Raw genomic sequence first — 13,094 nt, 5'->3', positions numbered from 1 at the left:
TCAGTCCAGTGTCTACTTGGTGGTGATGGAGGGCAGTGGGCCAGGGGCAGGCGTGGAGGGAGGGCCGCCCCCTCACCTGCTCCGTCATCCGCTGGGCCCTGAACCCTATGTGGGGAGCCCAGCAGGAGCCCAGCGTCTGCTGGGTGCCGGGCGTCCAGACTGAGCCGAGGAGCCCTCAGCTCCAGGGGACTGTACATCTCCTGTGTCCTCCCACTGGGCCCAGCACGTGGGCTCTGCATCCCAAGTAGCAGGCACAGGAGAGCCAGGACTTTGGGGGTCCGTGCGTTTGTACATGTGTCAGGGTTTATAAGCACAGATATGAAACAGCCTGTCTTCCCCGCTTTGTCCAGGGTCTTAACCCTCTCTAATCGCTGTCTCACCCTTTCTGAGGTCTGCCTGTCACTCTGCTGTGTGCCGCTGTTTCACTCACTTATTGTTTTATTATTCACTTGTAGAGTGAGAGGAAGGGTTGGGGGAGAAGAGGAAGAAACATCAATGTGAGAAAGAAACATCAACCAGTTGCCTTATCATACACACCACAGCCAAAGATCGAACCCGCAACCTGGGTATGTGCCCTGGCCGGGAATCGACCTCAAGACCTTTGAGTCTATGGGACAACGTTCCAACCATCTGACCCACCCAGCTCACCCACCCGTTGATTAGTGCATGGGCCACCCCCCTTCTGACGGCTGACGGCTGGTGGAGGTGCTGTCATTCCAAGGAACTCTGACACCAGCATGTCAAGAGAGGCAGAGCACTGGAGGTAGGCGTCTAGAAAAGGCCACGCAGAGTTAATGCTCATGCCGCCTGCTTGTTTCACATACACTTTATTTCGACCACTCAGCCTCTCCGGGGCCGTTCAGCGCCTTCACCGGAGACACGCACAGGACTGTCTACATCTCCTGCACAGACCGACCCAGAACCCTCTGAACCTGTGGCCCTGCTCCATGTGCAGTAGCTTGGGGACCATGTAGGCCAGCCACACGGACAGCAGGGAGGTCACTATGAGCAGGATCATGCTGATCTCCGAGTGGCTGAAGGTCAGTGGGAAGGCCCCGTACACGTAGACGCTGAAGGTGGTCTCCAGGTGGCAGTAGCTGCAAGGGGTGGGTGGGGAGAGGCCATGGGGCACCACCTTCAGGGGCCCTGCCCTTAACCCAACACACACGGTAAAACTGAGGTCAGGGCCCTGGGCTGGCGACCCAGGACACCGAGTTCAATTTATATCTATTTTTTATCCATTCTAACTGTGCCTTCCTCTTGTGTATTTTAGCAGCTGTCATAGTTTCTCCCCAGAACCCCTAGGGTCCCCTCCTCTGCAGACAAGGGGTGCCCCCACTTTGCCCAGGTTCTGTCACAGCGTGGAAGCAGAGTGAGGACAGGACAGCAGCCACAGGCATCCACGGTGCTGATGGCCAGCAGAGATGTAGCTGATGGGCAGGAAGGGCGACCCAGGAGAGGGGGATGGGAGAACTCACTGAGGGCTCTCCTGGACACAGGGTAGAGGAGGAGGAGGTGACAATTCCCACAGGTAGTCCCTTCTCTCTTCTGGATGTCCCCACCACTGTCCCTTCCCCCCAGGGTCATCTCAGAACCAGTCTCTCTGGTTCAGGGTCAGGGGCCTTTAGGGAAGACAGGGTCTCCATGTGCTTTGGGGGTGGAGTTTGTACCTGTCTTGAGGGGATAGATGAGGAGGGGAGAGAACGGCCCCCCATAATCCCTCACCCAGTGGGAAGTGCCGATGATCTAGAAAAGCACACTGGATGTGACTCAGGAGCTGCTCAGCTATCTTGGGTGGTGAGTATTTAACAACCAGCTTTGGGGTGGGGGAAAGGGAGGGGAGGTCTGATTGATAGTGTGTGCCGATTTCCCTGGTGTAAATATTCCTGCCGTGGCCAATTTCAAGTTGACTGGCTTGCAGAATCCCTGAATATTTCCGGGTCGGCCCCTTCACCGCAGCAGACACTACACGAGAGGGCGACTCTGGGCCCCCGGGGCAGGCTTGTGGCTGCTGGTCACCACTGCTCCCCCAGTGCCTAACATGGGTCTGAAGAGGATTTACTTAGCGAGTGAGCAGATGTCATCTGTGACTTAAAATCTCTTTTCCCAGGGGACTGTCTGTGCTGTTCAGCAAATCTTGGCTTATGCAAGGTGGGCCCAGGTGAGGGGGGGAAGTGGGTCCCCCATGTGTGTGCAACATGCGCCAGGAGAGCCAGCCACCCCCAGAGACCTGGGCACAGGGCGGTTCCCCTAACCCCACTCACCTGTAGTATGGATCCACGACAGAAATGAAGAAGACGTAAATTCCATTCCTTTGGTTGAAAATAACCTTGTTTGCTGTTCGGCCCCCCAAGATCTGATAGGGGACCTCTGGCCATTCCAGGGGAGCGTCGTTGCTGGGGTCGTGGCAGCTCACATAGTTCTGAGGAGGACAGGGGTATGCCCACTGGCCCGGTGGCTGGGAAAGCCACGCCAGCGCCCACAGATAGCCTCCGTCCTGAGCTCGGCCCCACCCGTTCACCAAACACCCAAGGTTTGGGTCAGGGCCTTGTGCTCGCTGGGCGGAGGCTGTGGATGTGGCTTAAGCTCCACCCTCCCTCTTCCTTCCCGGGGCTTGTATCACTTTGTGAATGCATGAGGCATGGACATGAGTTGTACACTTTAAAATAGCTAATTGTGTTATGTGAATTCCACATTTGTTAAAAAAAAAAGACAAAAACCAGTGTCATCAACAAAATAGACGATCAAACTGACACGATTGAAGAGGGTGTAAAAAAGAGCCAAGAACCCTTATGCTGGAATGGGCTCAGGTACAGGGTGAGCGTCCCCTGCTGGTAGCATTGCTGCATTGCGCCATGTTCGTGCCTTCAGAGTTAAGGGGCTCAGTGGATGGATGGAAACTATCTGTGTGCATCAGAGCTCCCAGGACCACTGATGCAATTTCTCCCTCTTACTGACATCATGCCATTATGTTTCGGTCGCATACAAATCAATGCTCATGGTAAAAATGCTCACTCAGCAGAATAGATTGTGAATTTAATCAGTCCCTTAGTAATGGGCATTTCGATTGTTCTAGAAAATTATCAGCAATGACTACAGCTCTGAACGTTTGGCCAGTGCCCTTGCAGGATATTCCCAAATAATTTACACATCTTACATTCCCAGATGTGGCTCCCAGGCTCGAGATGTCAGTGTGTTCCCATCCCCTGACACCCTTGCTGGGGAATGAATGTTGGCATGCCCCTGAAATTCATGAGTTGGAACCTAACCCTTAAGGGGAGGAGATTCGATCATAAAGATGTGCCCTTTGGAAAGGGACTCTAGAGCGGCCCCTCACCCCTTCAGCCATGTGAGGACACAGCGGGAAGATAATCCTTCATGAACCAGGAGGCAGACTCTTACCAGCCCTCAATCAGCCAGTACCTTGGTCTTGGACTTCAAGCCTCCAGGACGGTGAGAAATAAGTGTCTGTTGTTTACAAGCCCCCAGCCTCCGGTGTCCTGTGACAGCAGGCCAGGCGGACTGAGATACCCCCCAACTGGGTGCAATCTGTTGTCACCACCCGGACTGGTGGCCTGTTGGGGAAATAACGGAAGAGTGACTGCTACCTCTCGGTCCCAGGCAAAGGGCCGCTCCTTGCTGGCGTTCTGCATGATGGAGGTCCAGTTCTGCGGCTGGGACCTGCAGAGCGCGGAGCCTGCTGTCAGGGAGTACGTGTAGGTGAACAGCCCGTTCAACTCCAGCAAGACGTATTCTGCCTCCACGACCTCCTGGAACTTTTCTTCCCGCCATCTAGGACACACACACAAGGAGTGGCTGTGGGAGGCTGGCCCAGGGAGATGGCAGCCCTGACGTGTTAGGGGACCGTTCGAGGGGCGGTACAGCAGCAGAGCAAAGCAGGGCTACCCCCAGCCCCCGCTGACACATGCAGCAGTGGCAGGTGGGGGCAGAGCAGGGACGAGAGGTGGAGCGGCACTGAGTGTTTTCCAGGGGTGGACACAAGAGGCGTCTCTGGGAAGGGGACATACAGCCAGAGACTGGAAGAAACGGATGTGATGTCCTGTAACCAAATAATGTCACTCACAAAGAAACGGAAGGGCCGGGCTGGGGGCTGGGGAGCAGGGGTGTGGCTCAGCTGCTACCTCACCAGCCCCATGGGGAGCTTACAGTTCCACCACAGGCTTCCACGGGGTGTCGTAGAAGACGAGGAGGGGGCAGCCCAGCTCCTCATAATGGTAGTACACCAACACGTCCTTGCTGGCCATCTGCCCCTGGAATTGGGGGTCATAGGCTTCCCTAAGCAGAGAGGAGGTCGGGGTGAGGTCCCACCAGGCAGCCCCAATGAACCCCCCACCCCCACACCTCCCAGGCTCAGCTGCTTCCAGGGGAGAGGGTCCAAGGTGGGGATTCAGAGCTATGGTCAAAATGACCCTGGGACCCTCTGTGATGTCTCACCTTATGGGTCCACTTAGCTGTGCCACAGTACCCAGACATGTGGTCAGACATTACTCCGGATGTTTCCGGGAGGGTGTTTGGGGGATGAAACTAGCATTTAGATCAGTGGACTTGGAATGAAGTCTAGTGCCCTCCCTACGGCAGGCGCAGTGGAAGGCCTTAATGGAAAAAATGTGTGACCTCTCTTGCTGTCTCTGTCACTGTTCTTCTCGTTCTGCCTTTCTCACTTGTCTCTGTCCCTCTGTCTCTGTCCCTCTGTCTCTGTCCCTCTCGCCTGTTTCCCTTCCTCTGTCCCCCTCACACACATCCTGTCACTCTCCTGTCTCACACATGGCTTTGTGCCCCGCTGAAGTCTGCCTGCGGCCACACTGGTCAGCAAGCCCAGCAGCACCTGTGTTGGTCTCAGCTGCGCCCCTGGATAGCTGTTGACTTTTAGCTTGTATCCAAGTGGCCACGTCTTCCCACAGTGGGTGGCGGAGACAACATGCACCAGCGTGGGAGCGGCTCCCTGCACCTGGTACCACGAAGGGCTGAACCCCATCCATCCCATGTCCACTTGGTGGCACGGAGGACCAGAGTAAAGAGGGTCACCTTGGCGCACCACACCTCCCGCCTCGGCTCACAGTGCCTGGCCAACTCCGCTAGCTCAGAGGAGCAGGTGGCCGGGCTCCACGAGCCTGCAGCAGGCTGGGGAGGGGTCTGTAAGACGGGGATGGTCAAAGAGGGAGGGCTGCAGGAAAATCTCTGGCTCACTTCTCAATGACGTAGGTGTAATTGTCCTGAAGGGCCACTGGGTCGAGGATGCCTTTGTAACAGGCTGAGATTTTGCTGCAAGCAACAAATGGTGGTGAGAAGCTGCTGACCCCACACAGAACTGAAGCTGCATGAGCTCTCCCCTTTGACACACACGTCCCACTGGTTTGATATCCAACCCCTTTCTTACTTTCTGGTTCTCCACGTTGCTCCAGGCTTATTTTGTATCTTCCCTGCCTAGCCTAGAATTAGTCATTTCTCCAAGGGGCCCTAATGACTCGTATTAGAGGCCAAGATCATGGTGCTGGGCATCCTGCCTTTTGAAACAATCACTTCCCTGTTTTACTGTGTTCTCTGCTACTTGGCCTGCACCAGTAAGCTATCTAGAGCATTTGCCTGATTTTGGCTTCTTAAGACTAGACTCACGCTGTGTGTGTTCCCCTGTATCTTTCCACCACCACGTTTGTACATTTATCCAGCTCATCCTGCCTCATTCACTGTCATTGTTACATTAATACATTGTTACCAAAACACCAGAGTGGTCTACTTACTCATCCTCCGATGGACATTTCAGCTGGTGTACTTCCAGCTTGGTGCTACTAAGAATAATGTTGCAGAGAACATTCTGTAACCTACGCCAGTGCAAATGTGCATGAGTGGAAGTGCCAGGCTGACAGGTGTGCCTTCCAAAGCAGCTGAAACTTGTGTATGCCCACCAGCAGTGCCTGCAAGTCCCGGAAGCTGCCGGGGTCCCCGTCCTCCCCAGGACTGGCTGCTGGCCAGGCTTTGTTAGTGGGTGAGTAAGGGTCTCCTGCAAGCCTTCATTTTCATTTCCCAATTAAGTGAGGTTGACCCATTTTTCAGCATCTTATCACATGTTTATCAGCCCTTTTTTCTCTTGTTTTGGAAGCACCTATTCAAGCCCTTTGTCCATTTTGGTCTGTTCATGTCTCTCTTTTTAAAATTGATTTGTAGGAATTCTTGATAAATTCTGGATACAAGCCTGTTGTTGGTTACATATGTGGCAAATATCTTCTCACTGTCTAGGCAAAAGCTTTCTAAGTATTGTTTCAACAACCTTTCCTGCACATGTGTTTTAAATATGCAATTTGTTGATTCCATAAAGTGTTTCCATTTGGGGAAGTCCTGTCAAATCATCACCTGAGGGTGTGACTGCCTCGTGCGGGGAGCCCTGACCTCGGCTCCTGCTGGGGCTTGGACACACAGTTGCAGAATTCGGAGCCGCGTGTGGCTGGCTCGCTTGGCAGCCTGACATCAGCACTGTGGGAGTGTTTACACCTGGGGTTTGGCAGTGATGCAGATCGGGGCTCCCCCCTGCCCAGATGCTGCCTGAAGGGCAAAAGAATGGTAATTTGGCCTGCTTTTCCCCTTGGATCCTCACGGCCTCATTTCCTGGGGTGACAGATACCAGAGGCAAAGTTCCCAATTTTTTTTATCAAGCAATTAAGGCAAAAAAAAAAACAAACCAAAAAAACCCTGAATAATTTTAATCAAACTTGGGAATTGAGGGGTTAAAAGGAAACAACAGAATGAACAAAATGATTAGGATGGAAGGAAAATGGGAACATCGCCAGGCTGGCGAAGGAGCCGCCACCACGCCGGAAACTCAGACTCCATCGGACAGTGAACAGGACTGACCTGCTTATCATGGAAACGACGAGCAGGTGCAAACACACACAGCACAGCACCACCCAGCTTCAGCAACTGCGACCCAACCGCCACCCATCTCACCTCATCCCTATGCCCCGTTGCCCACCTCCCACCCCATGCCAACAACACACTTACTTCTGAATGACGATCTTTTTCTTCAGGTCACAACCAACTGAAATGAGTGCTGTCTGCAGAGAAAGAGAGGGAAGATGCTGACTGGGTCAGTGAAGGCCGCTGAGAGCCTGGCCACAGTGAGCATCCAGTGGGGGACGCACTCACATCCAGGAGGGACTGCAAACAGTCACCTGGGTCCAGAGGAGGTGACCCAGGCACCTGGGACTCACTGAGACTGTGACTGTGACTGGCCCCACAGGGCTCAGGCCCTCAGAACCTGCCCAAGCACTGGGACACAGCTGAGGTCCCCCCCAACATGGATCTACCTCTGCAGTTTCACGGGGAACAGAACCCGAGTGATAAACCCAGCACCATGCTTGGCACGCAGAGTGCTCGGGAAGGAAGGCAGGAAGGCTCTGGTGAACAAACAGGAAGGAGAAGAGAAGAGAGAGCGATCTGGAGTTGGCCTGACAGCCTCAGGGACATGCTCCTCAAACTGGGGTGCAGTGGCACCCTCAGAGACATATAAGGAGCCCTGAAACCACAGGGCAGGGGGACTCTTGTTTGAAAAAGCAGCTTTATATCAAGACAAACATGCATTTACCATAGGACAGAAGGCAAGATTTGTACAAAGTTTTTAAAATCATAGTAAACACACATAAACTTTATCGTCTTAACCATTTGAAAGTGTATACAGGTCAATGGCATTCAGCACTCTCTGCGCTGTGCAGCCATCCCCACCATCTGCCTCCAGAACGTCCCCAGCTTCCCAGAGTGACGTGCTGCCCCCAGTAAACTTCCCTTCCCCTTCCCCAGTCCCTGGCCCCCACCCTCTACTTTCTGTCTCTATGGATCCTACTCCTGTAGGGACCTCCCTGGTGTTTGGCTTATTTTGGCTTATTTCACAGAGCGCAATGTCCTACAGGTTCGTGCATGGTGTGACATGTGTCCATACCAATTTTTCAAAGCAGGCAGGAATCCTCAAAGAAAAGTCCTGCTTTCTGATTGCCCCCACCCTCTGAATCCTCTCCAGGATGGTCCCTCACGTCCTCCGCCCTCATGGGTGCTTTGCTGGTGCAGCTGGGAATCACTGACTTAGAGGGTTCAGACCAAAGCCAAGGATGTGTCCTCCCTCTGTAGTAGGCAGTTAGAGAGGTGTGAGCAGAGCAGGGATGATGGACTGGTGCAGAAGGTCAGCAGGGCCCACGGCCCGGAGCCTGGCTGCAACCAGAGCTGCAGGCCCTCACAGGACCGCTCCCTGAAGCACTAGCCCCTGGAGACGACATCTAGGCTTCAGCTGTGTTTCAGCTGCAGGCCCAGAAAAGAAGCAAAACGAGGCACAGCAAGGCCATGGCTGACATCAAGACAAGGTGCGATGACTAATGACCCCTTCCCCTCATAGTGACTATCAGTGGGGCCATGAGTGGCAGCCCTGGGAGGTGATGAGAGGAGAGGTGGCCACCCAGCCATGGGGGAAGGATCCCCTGCATTTCCATATCCTTAATGGGGAGTCGACCAGCCTGTTATGGAAAAGCCAACCAGGCCTGCTGCCATTATTCTTAACACTAACCACAAAGAATATGGGCTAGCAGAAGTTGAGGACATACCAGTGGCTTGAGGTCCACACAGGAAATTTCCTTGTTGGCTATGTCCAGAGTGATGGTGGAGATTGCGGGTCTCTTTATGCTGTGAGGCAATGGGAGTGCTTGTTATTGCGCCCTTGTATCACAGTAGAGATCACTGCCAACCCCCCCATCCTTTCATTTATCTAACTATCTATCTATCATCCATCCACCATCCATCCATCCACTCTGGAATGCCAGAATATTGACTGAGAACCTCTACTCACTTACGGGGTCCTACCTTCCCTTGAGTTTCTACCGCTTCTTGAATCCGTTTATTTATTTTATTTTTATTTTAATTTTCTTGTACTTTCCCCATTACCATTTATACCCCCTCTACCTCCCTTCCCCTCCTGCTCCGCCCACTGCAGTCACTGCCCATTGTCTCGGTCCATGAGTTCCAGTCCTTTCTCTTTTTTTCCTCTGCTGGATCCTTCCACCCCCACCCCCACCCCAGCGCTGTCAGCCTGCTCTCTATCTATGACTGTCTTCTTAAATCAGTTTGGTTAATTGAAATAAAATAAATTGAAAAGAACATCTGACATTCAATTTTATGATCACCTAGCTGCACATAATGTTTTCTTATTGTTTGTTTAACAGCTTCTGTATTCGTACTTTTTACCCTCCTTTTCTATTCCCGTCCATCTCAACTCTGTCTTTTCTCCACAGGACTGCAGGGTTTAAGTGACTGCACCGCTCTCCTGAAGAGCACGCTTCATGCTTCACTTTGACCATTGTCTCTTGTGCTCTACATAATCCATTTCGGACTGTGTCACTGTCAACCCGTTCCACGTGGTTTCTCTTTGCTGCTGCCCTGGTTCCTTAAGTTAAATGTTTAGTTCATTTATCTGTAGTCCCTCTCTTTTTGTACTGATAAAAGTACTTAGGGTATAAACTTTCCTTTGAGTATATTTTAGCTGTATTTCAAGAATTCTTTGATTCAGGAGTTATTTGTAAGGGTGCTTCTTAGTTTCCAAGTAAGTGGGATTTCAGTAGTGTTGTTGCTTTTTTATTTTTTGGTTGTTGAGTTCTGGTTCTGCTGGATTCGGGTCTGGGAGTGTCATCTGAAAATTTCCACTGGGAGAATTTATTTTTTATAGCCAAGTACATAAAAAACTAAGTGGCTTTTAAGTACATGTATAATAAATAAATAAATTTACCACATGCACCAGAGAGAGGAACATAATCCTATATTAATAACACACACAGTTCTTTACATTTTCAGCTATATTGAGGTATAACCAACAAATAAAATGGTAAGATATTTAAAGTGTGGAATGTGGTCAATGATTTGTTTGAAATGTGTACACACTGTGAAAGTTAATTGGGGGAGGAATAGAGTGTCACAAAGTTCTATACACGGGGTGAAAACATACTTGTTGTTGAAATATATACTCTAGCCATGTCCTGCAAGTGGGGTCACATGGTGTCTGTCCTTCTGTGTCTGGCTTCTCTCACTGAGTGTGATGATATTGAGGTCCATCCACACTGTGGCAGGGGTCAGCGTGTCCTTCCTTCTCAAGGCTGAATACTATCCCATGGTGTAAACGAACACGCTCTGTTTACCTAGTCACCCATCAATGACATAGGCTGTTTCTGCCCCTCGTCCATTGAGAAGGATGCTGCTGGGAACCTGGCGATGCACATGTCTCTTTGGGACCCTTTCATTCACTGGGCATGTGCCTGAAGTGGAGTTTCTGGATCGTATGGTAGTTCTACATTTAATTTTTGTGGAACTACCTTTTATAAGGTGTCTTCATTATTCTTTTTTTTTAATTTTTTTATTGATTATGCTGTTACAGTTGTTCTATTCCCCCCTTTATTCCCCTCCACCCTACCCCCCGTCCCCACCATTACCCCCCCTTTACTTTATGACCATGTGTCTCAAGTTCTTTAGATTCTATATTTCCCATGCTATTCTTGCCCCCCCCCCATCTATTTTCTATCTACTGTATATGCTACTTATTTTCTGTACCTTCTCCCCCCTTCTCCTCCTCCCACTCCCCTGTTGCTAACCCTCCTTGAGATCTTCATTTCTATGTTTCCATTCCTGATCTAGCTGTCCTTTTAGTTTGCTTTCGTTTTAGGTGTGGTTGTTAATAACTGTGAGTTTGTTGTCCTTTCACTATTCATGTTTCTTTAACTTCTTTTTCTTCGATAAGTCCCTTTAACATTTCATATAATAAGGGCTTGGTGATGATGAACTCCTTGAATTTGATCTTATCTGAGAAGCACTTTATCTGTCCTTCCATTCTAAATGAAAGTTTTGCTGGATAGAGCAATCTTGGTTGTAGGTCTTTGGATTTCATGACTTGGAATACCTCTTTCCAGCCCCTTCTTGCCTGTAAGGTCTCTTTTGAGAAATCCGCTGACAGTCTGATGGGAACTCCTTTGTAGGTGACTGTCCCCTTAGCTCTTGCTGCTTCTAGGATTCTCTCCTTCATTTTAATTTTGGCTAATGTAATGATGATGTGCCTTGGTGTGTTCCTTCTCGGGTCCAACTTCTTTGGTACTCTCTGAGCTTCCTGGATTTCCTGGAAGTCTATTTCCTTTGCCAGATTGGGAAAATTCTCCTTTGTTATTTGTTCAAATAAGTTTTCCACTGGTGGCTGTGTCTTTCCCCCTTCTGGTACCCCTATAATTCGGATGTTGGAAGGTTTAAAGATGTCCTGGAGGTTCCTAAGACTCTCCTCATTTCTTTGAATTCTTGCTTCTTCACTCTTTTCTGTTTGGCCATTATTTGCTTTCTTCTGGTCCACTCCATTGATTTGAGTCCCAGTTTCCTTTTCATTGCTATTGGTGTCCTGTGGAATTCCATTCATTTCAATTAGTTTCGCCTTCATATATTTGTCTAATTTGTGGCTATAATTAAGCAGTTCTGTGAGGATCCTGATCACCAGTGTTTTAAACTGTGCGTCTGAGAGTTTTGCTATTTCTTCATCACTTAGATTTATAGGCTCTGGGGTTTTGAGATCTTCTTGAGCCATTTTTGGTCTGTTCATGCCCTTTAAGTGCCTTGGACTCCCAGGTCGCTGGGTTGTGACGCTGCTGTATGTAGGGGTGTGGTCAGAGCGAAGAAATGGCGGACCCCTCTGCTGTTTCACACCACTGGGTGAGGAGCAGAGGCTTAGGTGGTTCACCTGGGCCGGGCCACTCAGAGTCGCTGGGTTATGACGCTGTATGTGGAGGTGGGGTCAGAGCAGGGAAATGACAGCACCCTCCCTGCTGCTTGCTGCGGGGACCCGCTGGGTCCCGGTCCAATCGCCCACTCCCTCGCTTGTCTATCCGTGCACAAATGCGCGACCACAGTCAACCCGCAGCCCTGCTCCCTTGCTGTCTCCTCCGCGGTCGCTCGCCTAGTCGCTCGCTCGGATGCTCACTAGGTCCAACCCTGCGCCTGGATTCCGTGCCCCTGAGTCCGTCCGACCAAGTTTTCCTGTGCAACCCTGCTCCACCAGCTGCTGGTTTCGTCCCTTACCGGTCAGGCTGCAGAATTTGTTGTTAACAGACTTCCGAAAAGTTCAATTTTCTGTCTTCTGGCTGTGTTTTCTGTTGCTAATATTTAGTTGTCTCTAAACTTGGTTGTGTGAGAAGGCACGGCATATCCACCTATGCCTCCATCTTGGCGGAAGTCCTTCGTTATTCTTTTTTAAAATTGAATGTATTGGGGTGACATCGGTTACTAAAATCATATAGGTTTCAGGTGTACAATTCTATGTATGTCAACTGTATATTGTATTGTGTGTTCGCCACCCCAAGCCCAGTCTCCTTCCATCACCATTTATCCTCCTATTTTTATTCGTTTACCAGCCGCCATCAGAGAGTCTCAAACTTGGCCTTGCTTTCCCAGCTCCTGCGGAGGGAACCCTATGAATATCCTGGGGCCGCCTGCCATGGTCCAAGTGATGCCATACCTGGAGGTGAAGTTGGGGTCAGCCCTGCCCGAGTGGTGCTGCTGCCTCAGGGAGATGTTCTGCAGAGAGAGAGAGAAAGCCCAGCTGCCACAGTGGGGCAGCCCGGTCAGTCCCGGGACTGGGTTCACGGAGAGGGCGGGGGGAGGGGGTGTTGGGAGGAGGAGCCTGGAAACCACCCAGGACACTCCGGTTCTAATTCCACTGCTCAGGCAAGGCCTCTGGAAGCTCATGGTAATGGCCGTCCCAAGCGCCTTCGTTCCCTTGCTGCCTTTGTCCTGGACCCACTGCGAGGTGTAACTCCATTCTTTTCTCTCTTGGAAGTGACAAGCACTGGTCCAAAGAGTTTGCTACGGCCAGCTCATGCTTTGTCCTGCAGGAGCTGCACAACTCGATCTTGGGCTCTGGGCTCAAGTCCACATTCTGGGGTATGACCGAGAGGCCTGGCTGGGCCCTGCGGGTCCCTCAGGCCCATCTGTCCAAGCACCGCCCGGTCCCCCTGGTTCCCTCCATTCTGAAACCTCAGTTTACCCAGCTAATACAGATCTCCCGTCTTCCCTGGGGCTGG

General features: G+C 51.2%; 1 protein-coding gene across 1 annotated transcript in view; it reads right to left on the bottom strand.

Annotated features, from left to right (window-relative positions):
- Positions 1 to 868: 868 nt before the first annotated feature.
- Positions 869 to 13,094, bottom strand: part of CATSPERD (cation channel sperm associated auxiliary subunit delta) — a 39,773-nt gene continuing 27,547 nt past the window's right edge. Inside the window, exons 15-22 of the mRNA XM_053658566.1 lie at positions 12,530 to 12,588; positions 8,601 to 8,679; positions 7,015 to 7,067; positions 5,209 to 5,283; positions 4,168 to 4,296; positions 3,609 to 3,792; positions 2,265 to 2,422; positions 869 to 1,097 (exon numbers count right to left, since the gene is read on the bottom strand). Coding sequence (XP_053514541.1) covers positions 869 to 1,097; positions 2,265 to 2,422; positions 3,609 to 3,792; positions 4,168 to 4,296; positions 5,209 to 5,283; positions 7,015 to 7,067; positions 8,601 to 8,679; positions 12,530 to 12,588 — 966 coding nt within the window. The remainder of the gene's footprint in view (positions 1,098 to 2,264; positions 2,423 to 3,608; positions 3,793 to 4,167; positions 4,297 to 5,208; positions 5,284 to 7,014; positions 7,068 to 8,600; positions 8,680 to 12,529; positions 12,589 to 13,094) is intronic.

The sequence above is a fragment of the Artibeus jamaicensis genome, unplaced genomic scaffold (genome assembly GCF_021234435.1).
Source record: "Artibeus jamaicensis isolate MK-2021 breed Jamaican fruit bat unplaced genomic scaffold, CSHL_Jam_final scaffold_537, whole genome shotgun sequence".
In the NCBI taxonomy this organism is placed as follows: domain Eukaryota; kingdom Metazoa; phylum Chordata; class Mammalia; order Chiroptera; family Phyllostomidae; genus Artibeus; species Artibeus jamaicensis.
This window is presented reverse-complemented; position numbering and strand designations above follow the sequence as displayed.